At 50.1% G+C, this 27272-nt stretch overlaps 1 protein-coding gene across 5 annotated transcripts in view; it reads right to left on the bottom strand.

The window, feature by feature from the left end:
* The window catches only part of AK9 (adenylate kinase 9), an 829950-nt gene that overhangs the window by 142196 nt on the left and 660482 nt on the right, over positions 1 to 27272 (bottom strand). For all 5 annotated transcript variants that reach the window (XM_029595283.1, XM_029595287.1, XM_029595288.1 and 2 more), the window contains one exon: positions 15849 to 15995. In XM_029595283.1, the coding sequence (XP_029451143.1) occupies positions 15849 to 15995 (147 nt within the window). The remainder of the gene's footprint in view (positions 1 to 15848; positions 15996 to 27272) is intronic.

The raw sequence follows: 27272 nt of genomic DNA, 5'->3' as shown, positions 1-27272 counted from the left end.
GGTCCGAGACTTACGATGCCGATGGCGATTTTTCTCCCTACGATCCCCTTGATCTTGAGGGGGAGTAACGGGAGTCGATGGCCCTGAAGACGTCGATGGCGGACAGGATGCTGGTGCGACTTCGACGGTGCCGGTTCCAATAACGTCGATGCGATGGACGGTGTCAGGGTGTGAGCACGGAAGAGGAGTCCCATCTTCTCCATTCTGGCTTTGCGACATTTTGGTGTCATGAGGGCACATTTGGTGCAAGTCAGGACATCATGCTCATGGCCTAAACACATTACACAGACTCCATGAGGGTCTGTGATAGACATGGTATGAGTACAGTCCGGGCACCGATGAAACCCCGATGCCATGGCTATAGAAAAAAATCGAGCCGCGGTACGGTCGACGGCCAGTAGGCCGCGAGGGCCAAACTCGACGGTAATCGATGAAAGACGTTCAAAAACTTACCGGAGTATCGCGGTCTGAGAAAAGTTAGAGGAGGGACCCCTGTGGGGCAATTTAGTTTAATTAACTCCATGAGGAAAATTCCTGTCAGGAATCTCTTCAGAGCTCTTAAACCGCGAGGCTACTGCTGCGCGGAAAAAAGAAGACTGAAGGGGGACCCCTGCTGGCTGCAGGGTTAGTGCCATGCTGGGCATGCCCAGTAGGGGCCAGTCAAAGTTCTGGAAACTTTGACAGAAGTTTTCCGTGATTGGGCTCCATCCTGATGATGTCACCCATATGTGAGGACTACCATTCTGCTTGTCCTGTAAGAACTGCACCATCACAGAGACATGGCTCAAAGACTCAGACATTGTCCTTCTTAACCAGCTACCTACCCCCACTTATGACATCTTCTCTATCCCGAGACCTAAGAAACGAGGCGGAAGCCTACTTTTAGATGTCAAAAAGCACTTGAAACTCAAAAATGTGAACATTGACACCCCATACAAAATCGAGATCAAGCTATACAAATCTCAGGAACTCCAGATCTGCATTGTCTACACCCCCCCTGGCCTCCTAGAACTCAACCCCTCCCCCTTATTTAATTCATCTCCAATAACCTTAACGTTGAAGCCCCTGCCATAATTCTAGGAGACTTCAACCCCATGTTGATGTCTCCCCCCGCTCACCATCCTGTGAAGCCTTCCTCAACTCTCTCGACGCCATTAGTTTTACACAAATCATTTCTTCTCCTACTCACAAAGCAGGACACACCCTTGATCTCATCTTTATTAACACCAGCATCCACTCCCCTAATAAGCCCTCATGTACCCCTGTTCCATGGTCTGACCATTCCATCATCAAAACCTCTCTCTCTATAATGACACCGTATTCATGCAACCCCCACACAAGTACCTCCATTGTCTATAGAAAACCCTGCCCCAGCGAAGAACTCATCTCAGCCTTAGCCAGACCCTTGTCCAAACTCGCCTGCTCTTCCCATGTGGCCGCCGTTGAATCATGGAGCAATGTCACCTTAGGCATTGCCAACAAACTGTGCCCCATCACCAGACGTGAGGTGAACCCATCGGCTAAAAACCAAAAACCATGGTACTCCGTTGACCTAAGACATATGAAAAATAACCTCAGACAAAAGGAAAGAGCCTGGCGCAAAGACCCCACCCCTCAAAAAGCATCCATCTTCAAATCCTTCCTACATTGCTACAGATCCGCCACACTCAAAGCTAAATGTGACTTCTATGCCTCAGGAATACATGACTACAGATACAACCCCAAAGCCCTCTTCACCTATGTGACCAATCTCACCAAGCCCTCACTCCCCGCTATTCCAGACAACGAAGCCAGTAGCAAATGTGAAGAACTGGCTCTCTACTTTTACAATAAAATTGCTAATATCCTCCTTAGATTCCCCTCTGACCTCCAACCGCTCCCTGTAGGCTCAGGCTCTACCTCTGCTACCTTCAAATCCCTTGACATTGTCTCGTCCACCGAAATCGTATCAATCCTCAAAAAGATTAAACCTGCAATACACCCCTCTGATACTATACCCACCAAAGCCCTCCTCATGATACCTGACACCATTGCCAAACCTATTGCCAATGTCATCAATTGCTCCCTCAATGCTGGCATCGTACCCGACTCCATCAAACATGCAGTGGTCAAACCTCTGCTCAAGAAACCCTCACTAGACCCCAAGGACCCCGCTAACTTTTGCCCTATCTCCAATCTCCCTTTCATCTCTAAAATTATGGAAAAGGTCGTTAACACCCAGTTAACAGATTACCTTGAAACCAACAACTTACTTCATCCCTCCCAATTTGACTTCCGCAAGTACCTTAACACAGAGAACCTCCTTCTCTCCTTAACTGATTACCTCATCAGAGGCTTCGACCAAGGACATTGTTACATCCTTGCCCTGCTGGACATTTTGGCTGCCTTCGACACCATAAACCACAATCATCTCCTCGCCCGCCTATCTGACATTGGCCTCTCTGGCTCTGCACTTAATTGGTTCACTTCCTATCTCGCTAACAGGCAATTCTCTGTTAAGATAGGCAACGCTAAATCCGCCTATTACGCCCTCGCCCATGGAGTCCCCCAAGGTTCCTCCCTCTCTTCTACTTTATTCAATATCTATCTCACCCCTCTTTGCCATCTCTTAACTGACCTCGGCCTCAAATTCTATCTGTATGCTGATGACGTGCAAATCATTAAAGCCATTCAAGGCTCATTATCTAACGCCCTCGAATTCTGGGGAAATTGCCTTGCAGCCATTAATACCTTACTCACAAACCTCCACTTGGCTCTAAACACTTCCAAAACAAAATTGCTCATCTCTCAACACCTTCCTATTAAATCTATCCTTGCCAATGACCCTGCCTACAAAACACTCCATTCACGGCACTGTGCCAGAAACCTCGGGGTTCAGATCGATCAGCAACTGAACCTAAAAAAACACATCACTACATTCCTCAAGGAGGGATTCTACAAACTTAATATTATGAAAAAACTGAAGCCTTACGGTCATTCAGGCCACACTCTCATCTAAAATGGACTATTGTAACGCCCTCCTCCTTGACCTACCCCACTCCTCCATAAAACCCCTCCAAATGCTGCAGAATGCAGTAGCCAGAACTATCTCCAATACACGCAAATTCGATCATATCACCCCCGTCCTGAAAGACCTGCACTGGCTCCCTGTCCCTTCCCACATCCTCTTTAAAACACTCACTACTATCCACAAAGCCATTTATACACACAATTCCAACTGGCTTGATGACCCCTTCCGCCTCTCATGCTCTAACCGACCCACTAGAACCTCCAACAAAGCAACCCTTTGAGTGCCATCCTTAAAGAAGGCACACCTCACATCCACAAGAGAGCGGGCCCTCTCCATTGCTGGCCCTATGCACTGGAACTCACTACCGACCGACCAACCTTAGGCTCGAGCCATGCACTGGGAAATTTAGATCCCTATTAAAGACTTGGCTTTTCAAACAAGCCTTCCTTCAAAGCCCTTAACAGCCCCCCTGTCTACCCGCTCCCTACAGTTACACCTGATACTACTCTATACTGTACATAGTTATATTATAATTATATTATAATTATATTTATATTTGCTTCTTTTCTTGTTTTTTTTTTTCTGTTCTCAAGTTGCCCATTGCGTTTGTTATTGCTCCTTCCTTGCTTATCTCTGGTGCTATGTATCCTCCCCGTCCCTGTTTATTGTAATTTCCACTTTATAAGTTTGTTGTAAACCGATATGATGTCCCCACTAATATCGGTATAGAAAATCCTTTAAATAAATAAATAAATATACAGTAGGGCTAGCAGGAGTCACCCCATTATTTCTCATACTCTTAAGGTATGGTCTCAGGTGCTTCATTTTCTTCGGGTGTCAGTGAGGAAATGTTGCCCCTTGTACCAATTTATGGGAACACTTGCATCTCTGGGTATACCTTTTCTCCTGAGTTTAAGCTCTGGAGAGATTTAGGTTTATATACCATCATGCAACTCTGGGATGATGATGGCCATCAATCCTTTAAGGATTTGCGTGAGGAATACACTTTATCTGAACATACACAAGCCCATTACCTGTGGTTGCGTGAAGTTCTGGCTTTGCGCTTTGATATTTCTTCATTGCTGGGGGTGTTACATAAGATGGAAAGCTACTTAGGGGATCCCGATGCCTCTGCTAAAGGAATATTGGCCATTTACTGGGGTATCCTGACTCTCCAGTTTGGTAAGGCAAAGTCTCAAAAATTAATTGAGTAATGGAACTTGGATCTGGGCACTAATTACGATTCTAAGGTCTGGAAATACATTTGGTTGGAGGCCCATCATAGCTCTATCTGTGTCAAATGGGTTGAGCTCATGGTGCGATTGTTACATCACACTTATCAAACACTCCTTTTCTATAGTAAAATTTATGGCAACACAGCTGCTACTTGATGGAGGGGTTGCGGTGAGTTAGGTACTTACATGCACATGTGGTGGCACTGTCAGAGTGTGCACCACTTTTGGGTACAGCTAACGCAGGAAATGGCGGATATTTTTTGATTCTCCATTGGCATTACCCCCCATTAGGTCTTGGGTAGATGGGAGGGCTTGGTGATTCTCCAAAAATACAAGTCTCTAGTCGGTCATTTGCTGTTGGCTACCCAGTTCACTACTGCCACTTTCTGGAAGACTAGTCCTGGGGTACAATGTTGGTGTGATCAGGTTTGGGTAATAGCTGATCTTGAGCATCTACACTTTGCCCTGCACAATGAAGGTTTTAAATATCACAAGGTTTGGGGCCCTTATGCATACTATATGGTAGATTGATGATACTCTATTTCTGGAAGGGTGGGTATGCCTGTGTCTGCATTACAAAAGAACATAAGAACATGCCATACTGGGTCAGACCAAGGATCCATCAAGCCCAGCATCCTGTTTCCAACAGTGGCCAATCCAGGCCATAAGAACCAGGCAAGTACCCAAAAACTAAGTCTATTCCATGTTACCGTTGCTAGTAATAGCGGTGGTTATTATCTAAGTCAACTTAATTAATAGCAGGTAATGGACTTCTCCTCCAAGAACTTATCCAATCCTTTTTTGAACACAGCTATACTAACTGCACTAATCACATCCTCTGGCAACAAATTCCAGAGTTTAATTGTGCGTTGAGTGAAAAAGAACTTTCTCCGATTAGTTTTAAATGTGCCACATGCTAACTTCATGGAGTGCCCCCTAGTCTTTCTATTATCCGAAAGAGTAAAAAAACAATTCACATCTACCCATTCTAGACCTCTCATGATTTTAAACACCTCTATCATATCCCCCCTCAGCAGACTCTTCTCCAAGCTGAAAAGTCCTAACCTCTTTAGTCTTGCCTCATAGGGGAGCGGTTCCATTCCCTTTATCATTTTGGTCACCCTTCTCTGTACCTTCTCCATCGCAATTATATCTTTTTTGAGATGCGGCGACCAGAATTGTACACAGTATTCAAGGTGCAGTCTCACCATGGAGCGATACAGAGGCATTATGACATTTTCTGTTTTATTTACCATTCCCTTTTTAATAATTCCAACATTCTGTTTCCTTTTTTGACTGCCGCAGCACACTGAACCAACGATTTCAATGTGTTATCCACTATGACGCCTAGATCTCTTTCTTGGTAGACGCATCTAATATGGAACCTAACATTGTGTAACTATAGCATGGGTTATTTTTCCCTATATGCATCACCTTGCACTTGTCCACATTAAATTTCATCTGCCATTTTGATGCCCAATTTTCCAGCCTCACAAAGTCTTCCTGCAATTTATCACAATCTGCTTGTGATTTAACTACTCTGAACAATTTTGTATCATCTACAAATTTGATTACCTCACTTGTCGTATTTCTTTCCAGATCATTTATAAATATATTGAAAAGTAAGGGTCCCAATACAGATCCCTGAGGCACTCCACTGCCCACACCCTTCCACTGAGAAAATTGTCCATTTAATCCTACTCTTTGTTTCCTGTCTTTTAGCCAGTTTGTAATCCACGAAAGGACATCGCCACCTATCCCATGACCTTTTTATTTTTCCTAGAAGCCTCTCATGAGGAACTTTGTCAAATGCCTTCTGAAAATCCAAGTACACTACATCTACAGATTCACCTTTATCCACATGTTTATTAACTCCTTCAAAAAGGTGAAGCAGATTTGTGAGGCAAGACATTGTCAAAATATCCTGCATGTTTGTCTTTGCTTTTGTATATTCTCAAAAAACCTGTTAAATAAAAAGTTATATAAAAAAAAAATAGAACCCTGAAAGAGTAACCTTGTGAGATTGGACTTGCAAATATTGTCTGCCGACAAATTTCATAGCCACATCTGGTGCCTAGTCGCTATCAGGGAAGCCACCTCTCTAGCAGCCAACTGCACCAAGTCACAGCCTGCATTGGCTAAGAATGTGGCCCCCTGATTCTATACCAATCTGCCATTGGACCCCACTCCTTGTATCTCTTGAGAGAGATGTAAACTAGTCCAAGCTACCAGGGAACAACAAGATGCAATCTGCAACTTCATCTTCATGGCCTCAAAGTACGGCATAAGGATAGCGTCAATCCTCCTATCCTGAGCATCATTTAGAACTGCCCCACCTTACACTGGGATGATGGTTCACTTGGTAAGAGTGCCTACTAAGATATCTACCTTCAGGAATTACAGCTGTTCCCACATCTTCGATCCAAGGGGTACAATCCCTTAAAGCGCATCCCTCTTCAAAGTTAACTTCAGGGGCATTCCATTCAAGGTCAATCAACTCTTGAATCGTATCCAGGAAGGGAAAGAAACATGACACCTTGTGTACAATGACCTATATGGGGTCCTTCTTTGACACACCTGAAGAGTCACCCCCAGCCACACCAAGCATCTTCAGAGTCTGAGACAATGGACTTGGCAACACATCTCTGTGAAAGAATCGGAGCAGAGTCCTATGTGGCTCCAAATTCGGAGGAATTTCCCCCTCTTCCAGAGAGGAGAAACCCAAATCCTCATCACAGTCATCTGACATATCGTTATCTACATCCTTTAAAACATTGCCAGGGACTGCTTTACTGCGGCGCTTGCACATAGTGGCTGAAAAGTGGGAGCCTGGAGGATGTGAACCTAATTTAGAAGGGATCCACAGCTCCTTTGGTTGACCCTGCAGAAAGGAAAAGTGGGAGCCTGGAGGATGTGAACCTAATTTAGAAGGGATCCACAGTTCCTTTGGGTGACCCTGCAGAAAGGAAAAAAAAATCCACCCAGGAAAAGGAGGATGGATCCATACTGGGGCCCATAGGCCCAAACCTAATATTGTCCGACTGACCCACATCTCTTGCAGATGTCTCTGTCATAGGAAATAAAGTAGGAGGGGATACATTCATTGTATTGCCTTCCACCCCACTCCCCTCAGTCTGAGGGGATGGCCCAGCATCAGCCACATCTGTAGTAGGTAAATCACCTTGTCCAAACAGCACTGACACAGGCTTAGAGAAAGCGAATGGTATATTGCCCTTCTGTGGCAAACTGCATAGATAACTAGACTCAGACCTCTATGTTCCCAGTGACATGCCTGTCCAGTACAGTGTGCTAGACAGCCATCTGCATACATCAACCATGTCTGGGAGTACACATGCAATAAGCACCCACCAGAGGGCTGTGGTACTAGGCGCCCAGATAGTTTGAGCTCAGATAGCATGTGCTCAGTTAGCATGCGCTGATAGTATGCGCCCAGACAGGACGCGCTCAGATAGAATGCACTCAAATAGGATGCACTGATTGTATATGCTCAGACAGTATGTATGCACAAGTTCCTGCTTGAATAACAATACACCCAAAACCAAGCCGCAGACGTAGGCACACAAAATTCTCCACACTCAAGAATGCATAAAAATATAGGTCACGACCTTACACACCCAAGGACATATGCACGTGCGAGCTTACATCCGTGCACCACCGCACAGCGTGTTTACCTGTCAGTGCATGGGAAAAAACCATGCAGCTAAAGAAACTGAGCCTTTTGAGTGGGGCCTAGCTAAGGGCTGCTCAACCCTCCGAGCCCGCACCATCTCTGCTCTACAGTAAACTTTGCAGAGAAGTGAGAGGGAAGGGGAAAAGGATGCCGAATACCCATTGCCGAAGGAAGGAGACCCGGTAAGGAAAGGAGGAGGGAAGCTAAAGCCACCCTACACTTTCTTCTTCCTCTTTATTTTTTTTTTCTTTGCGTACCTAAGCTCAGCCTTCCCTGGCTGACAGCACAACAGGTCTCTGGCTATGAGGGGAGAGGGCACAAGCTTTCACTGCCGAGCCCTCCCTCAGACTCCAACCACTTTTTTTTTTAAGTTCACGCCTGAGACATGCTCCTAGACTGAAAATGCTCAACTGAGGGAGGGACCCACTGGTTTTACCTTAGAGCTCAAGCGGTATCCGAAAATCTATCTTCTCCTCTTTTTTCATTATTTTTTACCACACGCAATCCCCAGTAGGGAAATGCATGTCCACCCTCTGCTAGAGATGGAGAATACTGGTGGGCTGATTTCGGGGCAGGGCTATATGCCAGTGATGTCAGCTTTACTCCGTCTCTATCTGCTGGTAAAGATACATAACCCACTTGCATGGATTGGTCTGCCTGAGTGCAGAGAAAAAGAGCATTAACTCTGAAGGGTTGTAAGAATATAATAGCATATATCCCTGTAAGGAATTCTGAAAGGTTATAGCACAATATAAGAGCATTAATTCTGAAGGGTTTTAACACAATATAATACTTTATACCCCTGTAGGAATTCTGAAAAGCTACAGCAAAATAGAGCAGCGTTTTATATCTGCTGGGGAATTCTGAAAGGCTATAGCACAAGATAATAAAGGACCGACAAGCGCCTGCGGGGAGGGCCCCCTTAACAGGGTGCTTGCCGGCAGAGCGACTGCCCCCCCCCCACTACCCCCCCCCCACCCGCGGAGTCGTCTTACTGCGGCGGCCGGGTGGGAGCAAACGCCGCGAGGGATGGAGCGCCGAGGCCGGCCGGAGGCCTCGGGGACCGGCGCATCGAGGGCGATGACGTCATCGGGCTGCGGCGCGGTGACGTCATCGGGCGGGCGCGCGCAGGCGCGCGAATCCTGGCCCGGGGTCTCGCGGGACTTCGGGCGCGATTTCGGGCCCGAGATCTCGCGAGACCTCGGGACTTAAAGGCAGGGCGAGCGCCGGACCAGGCCCTTTTCGCTGGCCGGCGCTCGCGTTTGAGCAGGCAAAGCCAGAGCCGGAGAGGATTTCAGCCGCGATCACGCGGTCGGATTATTAAAAAAAAACAAAAAAAAAAAAAAACGGGAGAAATTGTCGGCAGGCACTCTGGGCACCCTCAGATAGGACCCGGAGACCCGAAACGCCGATTTAAAGGCCCGGCGGCTCCCGGAGCAGAGGAGGAGCCCAGGACACGTGGGGGTGAGTCTGCTGGTCGGCCGGGATCGTAGACAAGCGCAGGAAGTGAGCAGGCAAAGCAGCTACAGCGGAGATCGGGCTGGAGAGCACAGAGGCAGCTGGGAGCTACCGGAGACACCCCGAGACGAACAGAGGAGCGTCGGGTTGAAGGGGAAGAAGCCCTGCGCCTGCGCAAGGACCCAGAAGGACCGGAAGGAGCCCCTGGGGCACAGGGAAGACCGCAGCGCTGATCACCGCAAGTAGCAGGGCTGGCTACCGGGAAACGCAGCCATCCAGCCAGGATTCTAGAGACTGCATACTGAACTGTGAGTACTAAACTCGATCGCCCCCCCCCCTCACGACCGTGGGCCGGCTTGCCTTTCACGGGTCTGGGAAGCGATATTGACCGAACGTCGAGGGGGCTGCGGATTTGCGGGAGCCGAGGGAAGGCGTCGCCAGCGTGCGTACGGAAATGGCTGGTAAAGGAGCAAAGACAGCCCCGGAACCGAGGCAGACAAGGGGGCGCAGCCGGCAGGCGAAGGTGGCGGAACCACGACCTGCGAGGGCAAGGAAGCCCGATGGCGCTGGAGAGGGAGGCCAAGGCCGGGGAAAACGCCCTAGGACAGACAGAGTCAAGACTCAAAGAAAGGGGCAAGCGGAGACTGGCAGCGGAGACAAGAGTGCGACAGAGAGGAACGCGAAGGGGTGGACACCGGCGGCGGACACCGTAGGTGGGGCGACGACCGGCGTTGCCGTGGACACGACCGGAACACTGCCCGTATCCGGACCGTACAGTGCCCCACCTTGGGGCTGGCCCGTCTGGCCCCCAACGGGGCCCTCTGGAGCAGGGGCAGCGTCATCAACAACGCCAGTACAGGGAGCATACCCCTACAGCCAGAACGCATGGCAAGCCTCAATGTACCCTCCATGGTGGCAGGTCCCACCTCCATGGTACACGGCACCAGCGGGCGGCAACGCCACAGCGGGAGCTCGCACACTGGGAGCGGAGGCCGCCGAGCAGGTGGCGACGGAGAAGGACATACCCAGCGGGGAGGCCGGCACAGAGAGTAGAAAGCGGCCCCCGGCACCGCGGGAAGCGGAGGAGCGAGCCGAGGAGACGGGGAGGCATCCCGAAGCAGCGGCGTCGTCGGGAGACGCAAAAGGCAAGAGGACTAAACGAAAGAGAAATAACGGTGACTCCAGTGAGGAATCCTCCGAGGAGGAATCCGATGAGAGTGAGGCAGCGGCTGACTCCCCGGTCAAAACACCGCAGGAGATAGCGTCAGCCGCTGCGGCCGCAGTAGCCCTCCCCAATTTGGCAGAGCTGTGGGAGAGCGTGCCAAAGGTGTTACGTAATAAGATAAGGAAGCGTGAATATATTGATATTTTCTCAATATTAGAGGGCAGGAAAGGGGCGGCCGAGAAGAAAAAGGGAAAGAAAAAGGAGGACCAGAAAGAAGGGGAGGTAAAGGTGCCCAGGAACATAACTAATTGGACCAGGGCATTCTTAAGAATGATAAGCGTCATAGGGAGGGAGGATCCATCCCAGTACGCCCCGATGCTGAGTTATGCTGATTCCATATTGGAGGCCTATAAGGAATATCAGGGGTGGTGCTGGCTGAATTATGATGAGAAGTTCAGGGACAGAATGGAGGAGAACGGGAACTTGTCATGGGCAGCACAGGATGTAGGATTGTGGCTACGCCAGATGACCAGCAAGGTTATGGAGGCAGGGGCCTCGCGGAAAGCGGTTCGGCCGCATAGCGGTGCGACGAGCGCGAGCAGCAATTCGTGGGGGGAAAGCGGTAACAACAGGGTGTGTTGGCGTTTCAATAAGGCGGGGTGCAGTTTCCAGGACTGCAAGTTCAAACACATATGTTCATTATGTGCGGCACCGCATCCAGCATCGAAATGTGCGAGGAAAGGTCAGGGGACTGCGGCGGGGAGTAATGGGAAAGGGAGGTAAGGAAGTATTTCAGAAGGCACCGTCCCCGGTGTGTGTGGCAGCCATGCTGGGGTGGTTAGCCATATACCCCAGGAGACGGGAAGCGGAACAGTTGAGGGAGGGCTTCGAGCAAGGTTTTAGGATACCTTTCCAAGGGACGGTTAAGGGCATAAGTTACAGGAATTCTTCATCGGCAACAAGACTGGCAGACATAGTGCAACAGAAAGTGGATAGGGAGATCGAATTGGGCAGGATGGCGGGACCATTTGCGGACCCCCCGTTCGCGGAGATGATGTTGTCACCTTTGGCAGTAGTGCCCAAGAAGGAACCGGGGGAGTTTCGGTTAATACAAAACCTCTCCTTCCCGACGGGGTCCTCGGTGAACGACGGCCTCCCAGCGGAGGCATGCACCGTTCAATACACATCCTTCGACGAGGCCGTGGCGTTGGTCAGGCGCTGCGGGGAAGGGGCCCTAATGGCTAAGGCGGATATTAAGTCGGCCTTTCGACTCCTCCCCGTACACCCTGACAATTTTCCCATATTAGGTTTTCAATTTCGGGGTTCGTACTTTTTTGACAAGTGCATGCCTATGGGGTGTTCGGTCTCCTGCGCTTACTTTGAAATGTTTAGTAGTTTTTTGCAATGGGTCTTACAAAAAAGGGCGGGGACCGATAATGTGGCACACTATCTGGACGATTTTCTATTCGTGGGCCCGGCCGGCACGGATACATGCCAAAAAACACTGGCGGCATTCCAGGCGATGGCGGCTGATTTCGGGGTCCCGCTAGCAGGGGAAAAAACTGAGGGCCCAGCTACGACCCTATCATTTTTAGGGATCGAACTAGACACGCAGGCCATGACGTCGAGGCTGCCGCTCGAGAAGTTAAACAAATTGCGGGGTATGCTCAGGCAGGCACTGGCCAGCAAGAAGACGACTTTGGTCGGCTTACAATCTATAATAGGGAGCTTGAACTTCGCGTGCAGGGTCATCCCGATGGGTAGGGCTTTTCTGAGGCGGCTGGTGGATGCAACAAAAGGGGTCAGGCGGCCGCAACACCGTATCAGAATCACGAGCCCAATTCGAAAGGAAGTGGCTATGTGGCTCGAATTCCTGGACAATTTTAACGGGGTATCCATGTGGCAGGAGGAGGCGAGGTCGAGCCAGGACCTAGATATATACACGGATGCATCGGGCGGATGGGGCTTTGGGGAATACTGCCAGGGCGCATGGTGCGCAGCACCGTGGCCAGAGGAGTGGAGGCAGAGTGGGCTAGTAAAAAACATAACATTCTTAGAGTTATTCCCGATCCTGGTGGCCATTACGGTCTGGGCACAGAGGCTGTGCAACAAAAAGATCATTTTCTGGTCGGATAACATGGCCGTGGTGACCGTGATTAACAGGCAGGCGGCCCGTTGCCCTAAGGTGGCCGCGTTGTTGAGGGAAGTGGTCCTACAGGGCTTGCGAACGAACATGACAATCAGAGCTAAACATGTTCCGGGCATCCATAATCAGGTAGCAGATGCTTTATCTAGGGCTAAGTGGGATCTCTTTCATCAACAGGTGCCGGAGGCGGAAGCGGAAGGAGTTCCAATACCAAAACAATTATGGCAGATTGGAATGATACGGAATGGGGGTTGCTGAGGTCATCGGTGGCCCCAGCAACTTGGAAAGCATACTGCAAAGGGTTTTCTAGCGTACAAACATTCTTGCAAGGGCAGGGATGGCAAGGGGGGCGTATAGAGGGTAGGCTCATAGAGAGGTTCGTGACATGGGCAAAGGAGGAAGGGATGTCCAGAGGATCGACAGTGAATCAACTGGCAGGTTTTGCATTCTTTGCAAAAGCGCAGGGCTTAGGTGACCCCATGGATAACTTCATGGTTAAGAAGCTGTTAGCCGGCTGGGCCAGAAGCACTGTCTGGAAGGGGGACAAGAGGCGGCCAATAACCCATGAGATATTGGTGAGCCTATGGCACGCGGTAGCTAAGGTAGCGTCAGAGGGATTCGAAGTGATTCTTTTTAGAGCCGCTTTCTGCACGGCTTTCTTTGCAGCCTTAAGGGTCAGTGAATTGGTGGCGGCATCCAAAACGGATGAAGGAAATGATGGTATACTTCATGCCAACGTCACAGTCCAGGAACAGGGCATTACCATAAGGGTGCATAAATCTAAAACGGATCAGAGGGCAAAAGGGGTGGACATAAGGCTAGCAAGGGTGCCATCACAGGTGACCTGCCCGGCACAAAACATGGAAAATTACTTACAAATCAGACCACGGGGGGGCGCCCACTTATTAATTCATAAGGACGGGGTGCCGTTAACCAAATTTCAGTTTGCGGCAGTACTGCGGAGGGTAGTGGAAAGCGTGGGTTTGAACCCGGAGGAATTCAGTACGCACTCCTTTAGAATTGGGGCCGCCACTAGTGCGGCACAGGCGGGCCTGCCCATGGAGGTGATCCGAAGGATAGGCAGGTGGAGATCAGCAGCAGCGAATAGGTACGTGAGGCAGGGAGGGGTTGAGAATGGTCAGTAACGAAGGAATTCATATCTCGCCCGCAGGTCCATTCTCCCGGAGGAAGGTAGTATGGTTGGTAGGACACTCTTTCGTGCACTGGGCGGCTCGGCGGGCTCGGGAGAGACCATACGGCACGCACCTGGGATTGGCACCGCGGGGAGTCGGTGTGACCTGTATGGGAATCAGAGGCATGAAATGGGGTCGATTGATCCCGGAATTACAGAGCAGCTTACGCGCAAGGCAAAAGCCAGATGTCATAGTTATTCATTTGGGAGGCAACGACTTGGGGGAAATTACAGCGAAGCAGTTGATTGATGGTATAAAAAGGGATTTGGAAGCAATAAGGGAGATGGCACAGGGAACAGCCATAGTATGGTCAGAGATCATACCCAGGCTAAAATGGCAGGGTGACAAGCTATGGTGCAGAGGGCGCAAGAAGGTGAACAGGCAGATTGAAGTCTGGGCCCCGAAGGTGGGCATGGCAACGATTCGGCACGACTGGGCAGATGAGCCATGCATAGGTCTGTATAGACCGGACCTGATACACCTATCGGACGTCGGGTATGACCTGTTCAACAATGCGATACAAGAGGCGCTGGAGCATGCGCTGAATGAAGTTGGGCCGCAGTAGGGGAATTGGGGGGACCCATGGGGTTTGGGGGGCCCGGGACAAGTGTAACACTGTCCCGGCCTGGTGGCGGGGGTACCCGAGTTAGGGGGGGGCCAGGAGGGGCCCGGAGGACACGGTGGACAAACCGTGGTCACAGGTGAAGGAAAGTGCGTAGAGGTGGGCGTGGGCTGCCCGGGGGATGGCCCCATGGCTTGGACATGGCGGGGGGGCCGGTCAGAGCGTATGGCGGACTGGCTAAAATGGCGGACGCCGGTACGAAGCCCGGTATGGTAATATTTGACGAACGCACTAATACTCGGGTACCGAAAGTTTGGTTTTATATTAATAATTAATAAAAGCTGCGGCCTATTTTCACCAATATCGGAGCATGTGTGGTTAATGGATGGTGATAAGGTAAGGGGGGAGGGGGGAGAGAGCACGGCGGTGCAAGCTGCCACTGTTATAAAGGACCGACAAGCGCCTGTGGGGAGGGCCCCCTTAACAGGGCGCTTGCCGGCAGAGCGACACACCCCCCCACCCGCGGAGTCGTCTTACTGCGGCGGCCGGGTGGAGGGGGGCCGGGTGGGAGCAAACGCCGCGAGGGATGGAGCGCCGAGGCCGGCTGGAGGCCTCGGGGACCGGCGCATCGAGGGCGATGACGTCATCGTGCTGCGGCGCGGTGACGTCATCGGGCGGGGCGCGCGCAGGCGCGCGAATCCTGGCCCGGGGTCTCGCGGGACTTCGGGCGAGACCTCGGGACTTAAAGGCAGGGCGAGCGCCGGACCAGGCCCTTTTCGCTGGCCGGCGCTCGCGTTTCCACCCACCCACCCAACTAGGAGCAAGAGAGGGGGGACGAGGGACAAGAAGGAGGAGATAGTCAGAAGATAATGTTAGCAAGAGAATTGCCAAATGTATAATTGTCGCAGTAACCAGGGTTGGCGGGGGTACCCGAGTTAGGGGGGGGCCAGGAGGGGCCCGGAGGACACGGTGGACAAACCGTGGTCACAGGTGAAGGAAAGTGCGTAGAGGTGGGCGTGGGCTGCCCGGGGGATGGCCCCATGGCTTGGACATGGCGGGGGGCCGGTCAGAGCGTATGGCGGACTGGCTAAAATGGCGGACGCCGGTACGAAGCCCGGTATGGTAATATTTGACGAACGCACTAATACTCGGGTACCGAAAGTTTGGTTTTATATTAATAATTAATAAAAGCTGCGGCCTATTTTCACCAATATCGGAGTATGTGTGGTTAATGGATGGTGATAAGGTAAGGGGGGAGGGGGGAGAGAGCACGGCGGTGCAAGCTGCCACTGTTATAGCGTTATACGTTCACTGCATGATGACACTTTTAAAATATCTTTTTAAAAAAGATGACACGCTAACTGCTGCAAAGGTTGCACTGCCATTACCTTTCAGCCTTCTTCTTATCCAGCAGTCCCCGCTTAAGAACTTCCTTCGGATCTATTTGCAGCTCAAAGATTTTCACTGGTATTATGTTTCGCTCCTCCAACAGATCCACTTGTTTCTTTGTTACAGGGTAGCCATCCAGAACAAACCTGTGCACACACAGAAACCAGACGTGTGTTAGAATCCGCAGTCATTCCTGTTCATCTCTTAGTATTCTACTAAACCCCTCTTATTTCCACCACTTCATAGGCTGAAGCTGACAACACTAACATTTTAGCCTTCAAATTTCAGGCGTTTATCTGTAGCTTTCAATGCTGGAACCTGTGTACAGTCCTCAGGAAGAGTGATTAACAGGACAGAGAGGAAGAAATGCATTTGTACATTTCAGGAATAAAACAAACCTACATAATAAGACATTGGTTGCGTGATACCCTGTTTCCCCGAAAATAAGACAGTGTCTTATATTAATTTTTGCTACCAAAGATGCACTAGGCCTTATTTTGAGGGGATGTCTAATAGAGCTGCTGGCTGCCCCTGCGTCAGCCATGTCCCACCAGTGTGCTGTCAGAGAGAGGTAAGAGTGTGCAGCATTCATGGTAAGCTGACTCTGCTGCTTTTGAACCTCTGCACACTGCTTGGAAGGGGTCCCCCAACTGGTACTGCCACCATCCCCAGATGTCAGTAATCTTGCTGCCACTGTCACTGCTGCCACATGGCTATTGGGGAGGCGCCGATTGCTGCTACTGACACTGAAGCCCATTTTGCTGCCTCCTCTGTGCAGGCCCTGTGGGCTTCCACTTTCTCCATGCGGATCTCGTACATTGTGAGATCCGCATAGAGAAAGTGCTATTCTTGCACATTCCCAAAGATTACATGTGCCAATCACTAAAAAGTAATTTATTTATTTTTTTACCTTTGCTGGCTGATGTTAGTTTTCTAATCGGTTGGTCACAGGCTTTTTTTTTTTTTTCCACCTTCCCTTTCTTATTTTTTTGCCAATTCCTTTTATATTGTCCTTTTTTCTTCCATATTTCTTTTCTCTCCATCTTCTTCCCTCAAACACAGTCAGGTTCTCATTCTCACATGCATTTCTCTCTCACACACACAGGCTCTCACTGTCACATGCTCTCTCTCATACAATCATTCATACACACAGTCTCTCACTGGCACATGCTGTCTGACTCTCACACACACAGGCTCTCTCTCACTCCCACATGCTGTCTTGCTCAAGCATAGGCTCTCACCGTCACACGCTGTCTCTCTCACACACACAGAGGCTCTCACATGCTGCCTCTGCAAACATTCAGATCCTCACTCCCACACACAATCTCTCAACTCATCTCATACACGCACACACACACCCTCTACAGACCCTCAGCCTCTCTCTCTCACCTCTGGGCCTCCTCTTCGCGGGTCACTGCAGGATGGGCTCGGTAGCGGCCCTGAACTTCTCGGGCCGCGGCAGCCCTGCTACCGGGCCTCTTCCTCTTCCTCGGCCCTGCTACCGGGCCTCTTCCTCTTCTTGGGCCGCTGCGACTTGGGATTCGCAGCAGCCCGCGGCGGCTCCTCCTCTTCTGCACGCGCTGATGCACTTCCTCCTTCCCGCCCACGCGGCTCTGGCAACATTTACTTCCGGGGCCGCACGGGCAGGAAGGAGGAAGTGCATCAGCGCGTTTGAACGCGATCTTTTTCTTAGGGCAAGGAGGCTCAGCGGCCGCATGAGCCTCCTTGCGCCCGGGGGCATTGGCTCCCCTCGGGATACCACTGCTCGCGTCTGCCCCTAATACCTTGGAAACTTTATTAAAAAAATAAATAAAATGACGTCACAGGATTGACCGGCCCCCCCGGGGAAGCCCGATCCCCCGATAGGTCAATCCGCTCCTGTTTACAAGGGATGGCTTACTTTCGGGGGAGGTCTTATATTTAAGAATTCGGCAAAATCTCTACTAGGTCTTATTTTTGGGGGATGTCTTATTTTCGGGGAAACACGGAGGTGACTGAATGCACTGTTTGGGAGCTTGCTTGCTTGCTTGTGCTTTGAAGTATAGTTCTTTCTGTTTGGGAAAGGAATATGCCAGAAAATATGTTATTAAATATGAAACTGTGTTTATTAATAATTTCCTATATTCAGTGTAGTCAGTAAATATTAAATTAGTATTAAAATATATAAGCATTGGTTCTCATATGTTTTTCTTAGGCTCAGCCTTAGACCAGGGCTTCTTTTGGATATTTTCCAACCAACACCTGCAACCTTGAGGAGATTACAGAGGAAATGTAGAAAAGATCTTATTAATTTTTATCCTTGTATCTGGTTGGAAAGGGGCCTCCTTAAGGGGAAGTTTTCCAACACCAGACAACTTTTCAATTAGACACCTGGGTCCTTGGAAAGCCCAAAATACGTTGTTTCTTATCTCTGCTTAGTTAGAAAAAAACAGGAGTTCTTCCTGCCTGTCTCTATCTATAGGAACAAAAGAAGGCAAACTTTAATTAGCTGGGTAGCCTCCCCAGTTTCAGATCCTTGCTAAAGCAGGAAAAGCAATTTTAATGAACTTTTGAAACTTTCTAGCTTCAGACTCCTCTGTTTTAGAAAGGGGGGCAAATTAGTTAACTTTTTGAACAACAAAGAACAGACTAGCCCCAATCTGGTTTTTTTCTGGTTATTTAAATGACTGTTAACAAAGAGAAAGCAGACTGCAGGCAGAACTTCTGACCACGTGTACCAGAGACAAAGGAACGGGGCTAATTGATTTGGTGAGCAATATACATTTTCTGCATACTGAGAACCCTTTTAAGCTAAGTACTATTATTTCTAGCTAGTATTTAAAAAGATATGTATTAGAGATGCATTGATTTTACAAAAGAAATGTCTTTGGTAGAAGTATATTTATGTATTTACTAGCGGTACCTGGCCACGCGTTGCAGTGGCAGAGTCAGGTTCTTTACCCTCCCCTCCCCCTTTCCCTTGCTCATTTACCTCAGTCACTCATCCTCCTCCCCCTTGGTCACTCACCCCCCTTCCCTCCCCTGTCCCCACTCCAACGCTCTCACCTCACACTCACCTCTCCCCTCATTCTCCCTCCCCTGACACTCACCTCCCCCCTCATTCTCCCTCCCCTCACTGTCACCTCCCCCCACCTACTGCCTACCCTTCAGATCAGAAAACCTTTGTCTTTCTATTTCTGTGGGAACCCCCCCCCCCCCAATCCCAACCCTTTAAATCAAATAATAACCCCCCCACCCTCCTGCCCCCTCCCAAGACCTGGGAAATTAAAATTGTTGGTGCTACATGTGGTCTGTCCCTGGGCATCTGTGCGCGTTATGTAGCCAAATAGGGGAGTGCCTAACCAAATTTGCACTTCCAAATTTGTTTTGTGGTCTGGGGAGGGCTATTTTGGTCCGTTCCCAAGATCGTGCAAGATTAGTGTATGTATTTGTGTGTGAACCTCCCCCTTCCCCCAAAAAACAACCCTATGAGAAAAGTTCTCTTAAACTTAAACACCAATACCTCTTAAGCCAGATGTAACCTCAGCTTTGAAGTCTACAATCCTGAAGATGTAACCGCTAGTTCATGTATATTTAATCCTTATTCTGAAGATGTAAACCTATCATGAAGACTGTAATCTGTAAGCATTTGTATTTATTAAAAGAATTTGTATTTATTATTTAGCTATTTACATTGTTCTGTTACCACTTGGTCCTATTCTCTCCTTATCTCAAGTTCTAAGTTCCTACAAAGTTAACCTTGTTATTTATACCGACTTGTTTGATGTAATTGTTTGATGTAATTTTCCAATCTTGGTTCTGTGTAAACCGAAGTGGTATGTACTAGTACATGAACTCCGGTATATAAAAGCCTTTAAATAAATAAATAAATAAATAAATAAAATAAAATAAATAAACTAACCACCCCACACTCCCCTGCCCCCCCCCCCCGAGTTGCTGAATGAATGAAACCTGCCCCCCCTCGTGACCCCTCCCCAAGATGTTCACAATAAATTCATTACCACCCCCCCACCCTCCAGACTCCCCCCCCCCCAAGACCTGATAAAAATGTCAGTGGGTGGAGCGGGCGTTCAGGAGCGGTCCGGAAGCGATGTATTGGCGTTGGTCTGTTGGCTGCGAGCACTGAAACGGGTTCAGACGGCCCTTTGCCCTTACTATGTCAGTGGGGTGGAGCAATGGCAGTGGTAGGTCCTCTGACATAGTAAGGGCAAAGGTCCGCCGGCTGCCAGTCCTGAAAATGGCGCCGAGGGGCCCTCGTCCTTACTATGTCACATGGGCTACTGCCGCCATTGGTGTCCCCGAGTGGCATAGTAAGGGAAAGGGCCATCGGCGCCATGTTGATTGCTGGCAGCCGACGGCCGTAGTGCAGGAGATGTGTCCCGGACCGGTCCTGGCCCCCCGCTGGAGCCTCCCGGACTTCTGTCAGGTTTTGTGTGTGTTGTGAGGGCCTGGGAAGTAAATCAATTTGGCATGTGTTTGTGGGTGTGAGGAGGGTGGTGGGTGTATTTTATCTGTAAAGGAAATAGTTATCTTCTGGCGAAAAAAGTGCGCGAATGTGTTAAAATGGAAGTGAAACGTGGACCTGGACTGGCGAAATGATTAGTGTAGCGTGTGTTAGTGTAAGGTGTAACAGATGGTGCTTACGTCCAGCAGATGTCGCTGTTTTCTCAAAAAATTTTTTAAACCTATTTTACCTGTCACAGGTGTGACATATCTGTAATGTAAGTACAGAAGAACCTTCCTGCCTGCGAAATGAAGGTTATGTCCAAATTTGAAAGCAATCGGTTCAGTGGTTTCTGAGATTAGCGATTTTGTCCAAACTATTTAACATTTTTATTTATATAGATACCATTAAAGAGGAACCACAGGCGTCATACCCATTCATGCATGGAGACTGCCGGAAGTGCAGCATGAGTGGTGGCATCTTGTTATGAACTGCTACCCGCGGGTTCCCCTGCGAGCAGACTCACTCACCATGCCGCTGCCTTCTTCACCCGACGCGGCAGGATGCCGCTGTTGGGCCTCCAACACGGCTGAAGCCGCGGTCTCGCCTGCCCCATGCGGCCCGGAGGCTGCCCCGGATCATCATCTTTGCCGCGGTCAGAGCCGCGGCCTTTCTGCCCCTCCCTGTGGGGCCGGGGCTGCCCCAATGCCATTACCATCTTTGCGGCACTAAGGCCGCATCCCCGGGCCGGAGTGGCGGCTGAAGCCACCCCCGGGGTCTCCCGCAGTGGCTGGAGCCGCTGTCGACGTCAGGGTCTGCGTTCAGGCCAGCCCTGCCTTCTCAGCGTCTCTACGTCGGTGCAGGCCGCTGTCCACGGTCCTGCACAGCTTCCTGCTTGCTTCTTAGGTGCCGGCGCGCGCCTCTCTGCATGATTTAAAGGGCCAGGCACAGGAAGTGTGCTGGCCCCACCTAGGGAGTGGACTTCTTGCTTGAGCCCTATAAAAGGGCTGTCTTCTCAGTCTGTCATTGCCTTGCATCTGAGCGACATCCCTCTGGAGGCTCCTGCCTGCCAGAGTCTTGTAAGGTCTTCTGTTCTTCGTGGAGCTCCTTGTCTCGTCTGCCTTCTACCATGTCTTCGTGTCTTGCCTGAGGTCCCGGTCCATGTTCTGATGTCTCGTCATGATCTTCCACCTCCTGATGTGCCTGTCTTCCAAGATGTTCTTCCCTGCGTCTTCGCTGGTGCTCCTGAGCCTTCTGATCCTGTAGGCCTGTTCTCTCGGATGAGGTGTGCCCGAGAATGGGGTGGCCTGCAGGTGGGATTGTCCCTGTGCTCCTGAGCCTCTGTTCCCGCCAGCCATAGAGGGAGCTTCGGGTGACATCGATTTCGCCATTGGAGTTCCTCTTTGCCTGGATCTTCCCCGCGCTTGTCCCACTTTCCTCGTGGTCCATGACCAGCCTCCAAGGGCTGTGTAGGGCGCACAGTGGGACAGGGTGGTCCGCGACTCAGTCCCATGGGTGGCCTGAGTAGGGCGCCCTGAGAGACAGTGCAAATGTCCTTCCTCCCAGCTGTTGTCAAGTACCAAGTGTCTTTGTCAGTGATGCCGTCGCATCAACTAAGTGTCTTGTCTGTGATGCCGTCTCATCAACCAGTCTTGTCTGCGCTGCCGTCGCATCGACCATAGTCCTGTCTACGTGTCAAGGCCCGTCTGCCCTCAACCTCAGGCCAGGCCTGCTGCTCCATGCTGTACCTCGCAGCAGGTCTGAAAGGGCTCGGAATGGTCGGAGAACCATTCAACTCCCAACATCATCCTGTGTTGGCCTTGGGAGCTTGCAGGCCTGGCAGAGGGTCAGACAGTCAGCCATCGTGGGACACACCGCCAACCCTCGGCCCGGCCCGGAAGGTCTGGGCTCGGTCCGAGGCCCAAGGGCACACTAAAATCACCCGCTGCTAACAGAATGCAAGGCCTTTTGAGGCCGTACGCAACAGAATGCAAGGCCTTCGAGGCCCTACACAACACATCTGATGAATACTGTTCTGAAAAATCTCACGTATAATGATCCCCCTGATGCAGAATGGTGATACTTCGAAACATGGCGAGTGTTGGGATTTGAACTTTTTTGGACTTCTCATGATTTGAAGCTGTGCATGCAGACTGAAGAATGAGCTTCAAAATTAAGTAATCATGGGCATTTATTCATCATTATTCTGACACGGATTGTTTTTGGACCAAGACATTGGTCACTGTTTAAAATATTTTTCAGAAACCGTTTATCAGAACTGCGATTATACTGAAGTCAGCAGCGCTGTTGGCCTCTCTTTTGATTGCAAGTGTTATGTGTGTGAACAAGTATGAGGTAGGAAAATTAGTTTCTTACCTGATAATTTTCATTCCTGTAGTACCAAGGATCAGTCCAGACTGCTGGGTTATGCCTCCCTTCTAGCAGATGGAGTCAGAGAAAAGCTGAAAAGCACCCCCTAGATATACTGGTATGCCACCTGCGATCCCTCAGTATAATCAATATCAAAGCAGAATGAAACATATCTCTCATCCTGTGTGGGTTTTTTTTTTAAACAACCAATGACTAGATCAAGTAAGAATACTCTAAAAATACCAGAAACAGTGTTTTCCTTCTTTTATGTTCCTTTTTTTTTTTTTTTAAACCAACTGTTAAGAAAAACCAACAGAAATACGACAAGCAAACGAGCGGACTCTCCTGTAATATACCTACATGGGTGGGCATCTGGACTGATCCTTGGTACTACAGGAACGAAAATTATCAGGTAAGAAACTAATTTTCCTTTCCCTGTACATACCAGGATCAGTCCAGGCTGCTGGGATGTACCCGAGCCGCCTTAAATGGGGTGGGACCCAGAGAGTCCCGCTCGAAGCACACTGCTGCCAAAGGAATCTGCAGCCAGATCCCGGACATCCAACCGATAATGTCTAGCAAACATGTGCAAGGACTTCCAAGTAGCCGCTCTGCAAATTTCCAGGGGTGAAACACATTGGCTTTCAGCCCATGATGCCGCCTGAGAGCGGAGAGAGTGAACCTTCAGACCATCCAGGACAGGATGTCTGTGACCTATGAAAGTGGAAGCAATAGCATCCTTCAGCCAGCGGGCAATGGTAGCTTTGGAAGCCTTAGATCCCTTCTTTGGACCATTCCATAAGACAAAAAGATGATCCAACCTATGGAAATCATTAGTTACTTCCAAATATCTTAAAAGAATCCGTCGAACATCCAATCGTCATAAGTCTCGACCGTGAGAAGAACGGGTATCCTCCTCCGAAAAAGAGGGTAAGTCCACTGACTGGTTGATGTGAAAAGACGAGACCACCTTCGGCAAAAAGGAGGGTACTGTCCGCAGGGACACTCCCGACTCCGATATCCGTAAGAATGGTTCCCTACATGACAAAGCCTGTATTTCGGAGACCCGACGCGCCGAAACAATAGCCACGAGAAAAACAGTTTTGAGAGTTAAATCCTTCAAGGTGGCCCGCTTGATAGGCTCAAACGGCGGAGCACAGAGACCACGAAGAACCAAATTCAAGCTCCAGGATGGACAAAGCGTTCCTACCGGGGGACGTAAATGCTTGATTCCACGCAAAAAATGAGTAATATCTGGATGATGCGCAATGGAAAAACCTTCAATCTTACCACCCAGACAGCCCAAGGCTGCTACCTGTACCCTAAGAGAATTAAGGATGAACTAACATCCCTATGCGCCAGAGGGAAGCTGCAACTACCACCATCACCTTGGTAAATACTCTGGGGGCCGTCGCCAAACTGAAAGGCAGGGCGCAAAACTGGTAATGCTTCCCCAGGATCATGAACCGGAGAAACCTCTGATGGCGCGCCTGAATTCTAATGTGTAGGTAAGCCTCCGTTAGATCTAAAGAGGCCAAAATCTCGCCCTTGTGGACGGCCACAATGACCGACCTCAGCGTCTCCATTCAAAAACGCAGAACGCGCAAGGCCCGGTTGACCTGTTTCAGGTCCAGAATCGGCCGGAATGTGCCTTCCTTCTTGGGAACTACGAAGTAGATAGAATAACGACCGGTCCTGCTCTTGGCTGATGGGACTGGAACCACGGCTCCCAGTGCCTGCAACCAAGACAGTGTCTGAGCAATCACCTGTTGCTTGGCAGGGGGACCGCAAGGGGACACCAGAAACACATTGCGGAGCGGCCAAGCAAAATCCAAAGCATAACCGTGACTTATAATATCGAGAACCCACTGGTCTGATGTTATCTTGACCCATTCCTCCCAAAACTGGGACAACCGCCCCCCAATCTGTGGGACGGAGGAATGGGTCGGCGTTCCTTCATTGTGAAGGCTTGTGGGGGTAAAAATATGGGGGGCCCCTGAATGTTGAGGCCTCCTGCCTCGAAAGGAATGCACCCACGCCTGCGACTGGGATGCCAATTGTCTCTGTGCGAAGGACGAACCCCTCCCCGCACGAAAACGGCGCTGACCCCGGAAACGGCCCCTGGATGTGCCTGAGGGGGGAAATTGTCTGGGCTTGTCCTCAGGAAGCTTATAAACTTTGTTGTCCCCCAAGTCCTTAATAAGCTGTTCCAGCTCATCCCCAAAAAGCAATTTTTCTTTAAAGGGAAAGGAACCCAACCGGGATTTGGAGGAGGCATCTACTGACCAGTTTCGGAGCCATAAGAGCCACCTTGCTGAAACCGCCGATGACACAGTGCATGCAGAAGTCCATAGAAGATCATACAAGGCTTCCGCTGTGTAGGCGACCGCAGACTCCATGCGGTTAGCCTGCTCTGCCTCCTCCGGGGGAAGCTCCTGGGCCGTAAGCAATTGTTAAACCCAGCGGAGAGTGGCCCTCTGCATGAGACTGCTATAGACCGCAGCCCTGACGCCGAGCGCAGAGACCTAAAAAATGTGCTTCAGTAAGATCTCCAATTTCCGATCTTGAAGATCCTTCAGCGCTGTTCCGCCAGTCACTGGAATGGTGGTATGCTTAATGACAGCTGTGACCGCAGAGTCTACCTTGGGAATCTTGAGAAGATTTAAGGATTCGCTTGGTAGGGGATACAGTTTTTCCATAGCCCTGCTGACCCTTAATGATGCCTCGGGGGAAATCCCATTCCCTGGATACAACTTCAAACAGTTTAGGGTGAAATGGGAAAGTTTGCGGGGGACCTCTAGGGCCCGCTAAAACAGAATTCCCCCGGGGAAGAATCCACGTCAGGTTGCAGTGCCAGAATCTCCAACACATGCGGAATTAAAGGATCCAGTTCGTCCTTGCCGAACAAGCAAAGGATCTGAGTATCATCCCCCTCCACTGGTACATGTTTGTCCACATCTCCCTCCATATCCAGGGCGAAGGGGTCCTGGAAGGGGTCTGCTGCCTTGGGAATAATACCAGGTTCCGCAGCCGGACGGGGAAGACGAGCCCCCGCCTCCCCCTGGTCCGGCGCAGGGCTTGAAAAGCTTAGGTGGGGGGGGGGGGGGGGGAGGCGAGTCTTCCCAATCTGCCTCAGCCTCTAAGTAGGCTTTATGCATTAAGAGAACAAATCGCGATGAAAATGGAGGTGGCCTCTTTAAGGCCCCCCCCCCCCGCAGGCCGAGAGAAGGGGGGGGGTCTAAATTCGCTGTTAAATCGCAATTGCGCTGGTGTCTTAAGACAGGCGGGGAGGGTAGGAGAGAAATCCTCTCCTTCCGACGCTGCATCAGCGTCTGTGCTTGGCGCGGGCAAAATGGCTGCCGCTCCCTCGCCGAGTTGGGGCGGGGCAGGTCTCTGCCCCCGAGCCGCCAGAACTCTTCGCGGTTCACGCGGCTGCAAAAAGGGAGAGCCGCAGGCTGTTCCCGGCCGCCGAGAGGGTCCCTCGCCCCCGGGGATTTACTGGGAGCAGAGACCCTCCCAGGAGAGCCGTGTCCCCAGCTCCTCGCAGGCCGTGCAGGCGGAGGTGCGCAGCATGGCGGTCGGAGTGCTGGCAGCAAAAGCGCGCAAAAAATTATAAAGGAGCGAGCTGTCACGCTGGGTGAAGGGTCCACCCCTCCGGAGCCCCAGGGCCATTTCGTGGCAGGCCGGGGCTGAAAAAAGACTGCACCACTGGCCCGTCACTAACAGGCTGTGAGTCTCCTTCTATTTTTTTTTTTTTTTCAACAAGAAAAGCAATCAAGCCCGCTCAAATATATCAGCAGTCCCCTTGCTATGGTAAACTGCAAGCCCCCTTCAGAGGAATGGTCATCTCTGGAATGAAAGAAGGGGGAGAGTGACCGGCCCACCAGTGAATACTCCCCCTGGCCACTCAGGTAAAATAAAAGCTCTGGGAACTTGGCTTTAGGGCACTGCCCTGCCTAGCCTGCCATAAAGTATGCCTCCGCTCAACCAGCGCCAGAGAAGAAAACTTAAATATTAAACCTTAAATATTCCTAAACTAATTGTAATGTTAATTAGAAAATCCTGTGTGTTGTTTGTTTAAACAAAAGAAAATTGGTCTAGTCAGAGGTGCTGTACAGTCAAACCTTGCAATCAATGATAAATCTGAAAAGGATCAGGACCGCAGATTATGCCTCTCAGTCTGCTGGAGTCAGAGAAATACTGAGGGATCACAGGTGGCACACCGGTATATCTAGGGGGTGCTTTTCAGCTTTTCTCTGACTCCATCTGCTGGAAGGGAGGCATAACCCAGCAGTCTGGACTGATCCTGGTACGTACAGGGAACTGTGGTTTCTGTTTAGAGATATGTTGAAATGAAAAAGTAGAAGAAAAAGAAAGTAAAAAGAAAAATTGGCAGAGAGTTATAGTTTATGCCTACATTTTAGTCCTTGTTGCTTTGTCAATTGGCATTGCTCCATTTCCTGATCTTAGTACCTTCCTTGTTTGCTCTGTGAGAACAAGGCAGCATTTATGGATATGTCACTTGTCATCAGAAGTCAACAGTATATAAATCCCCGATTGGTTTTTAACTAAAATGATTGCAATACACAAACAGGATTGTAATATTGAC

Source organism: Rhinatrema bivittatum, chromosome 3, assembly GCF_901001135.1.
Source record: "Rhinatrema bivittatum chromosome 3, aRhiBiv1.1, whole genome shotgun sequence".
Taxonomy (NCBI): domain Eukaryota; kingdom Metazoa; phylum Chordata; class Amphibia; order Gymnophiona; family Rhinatrematidae; genus Rhinatrema; species Rhinatrema bivittatum.
This window is presented reverse-complemented; position numbering and strand designations above follow the sequence as displayed.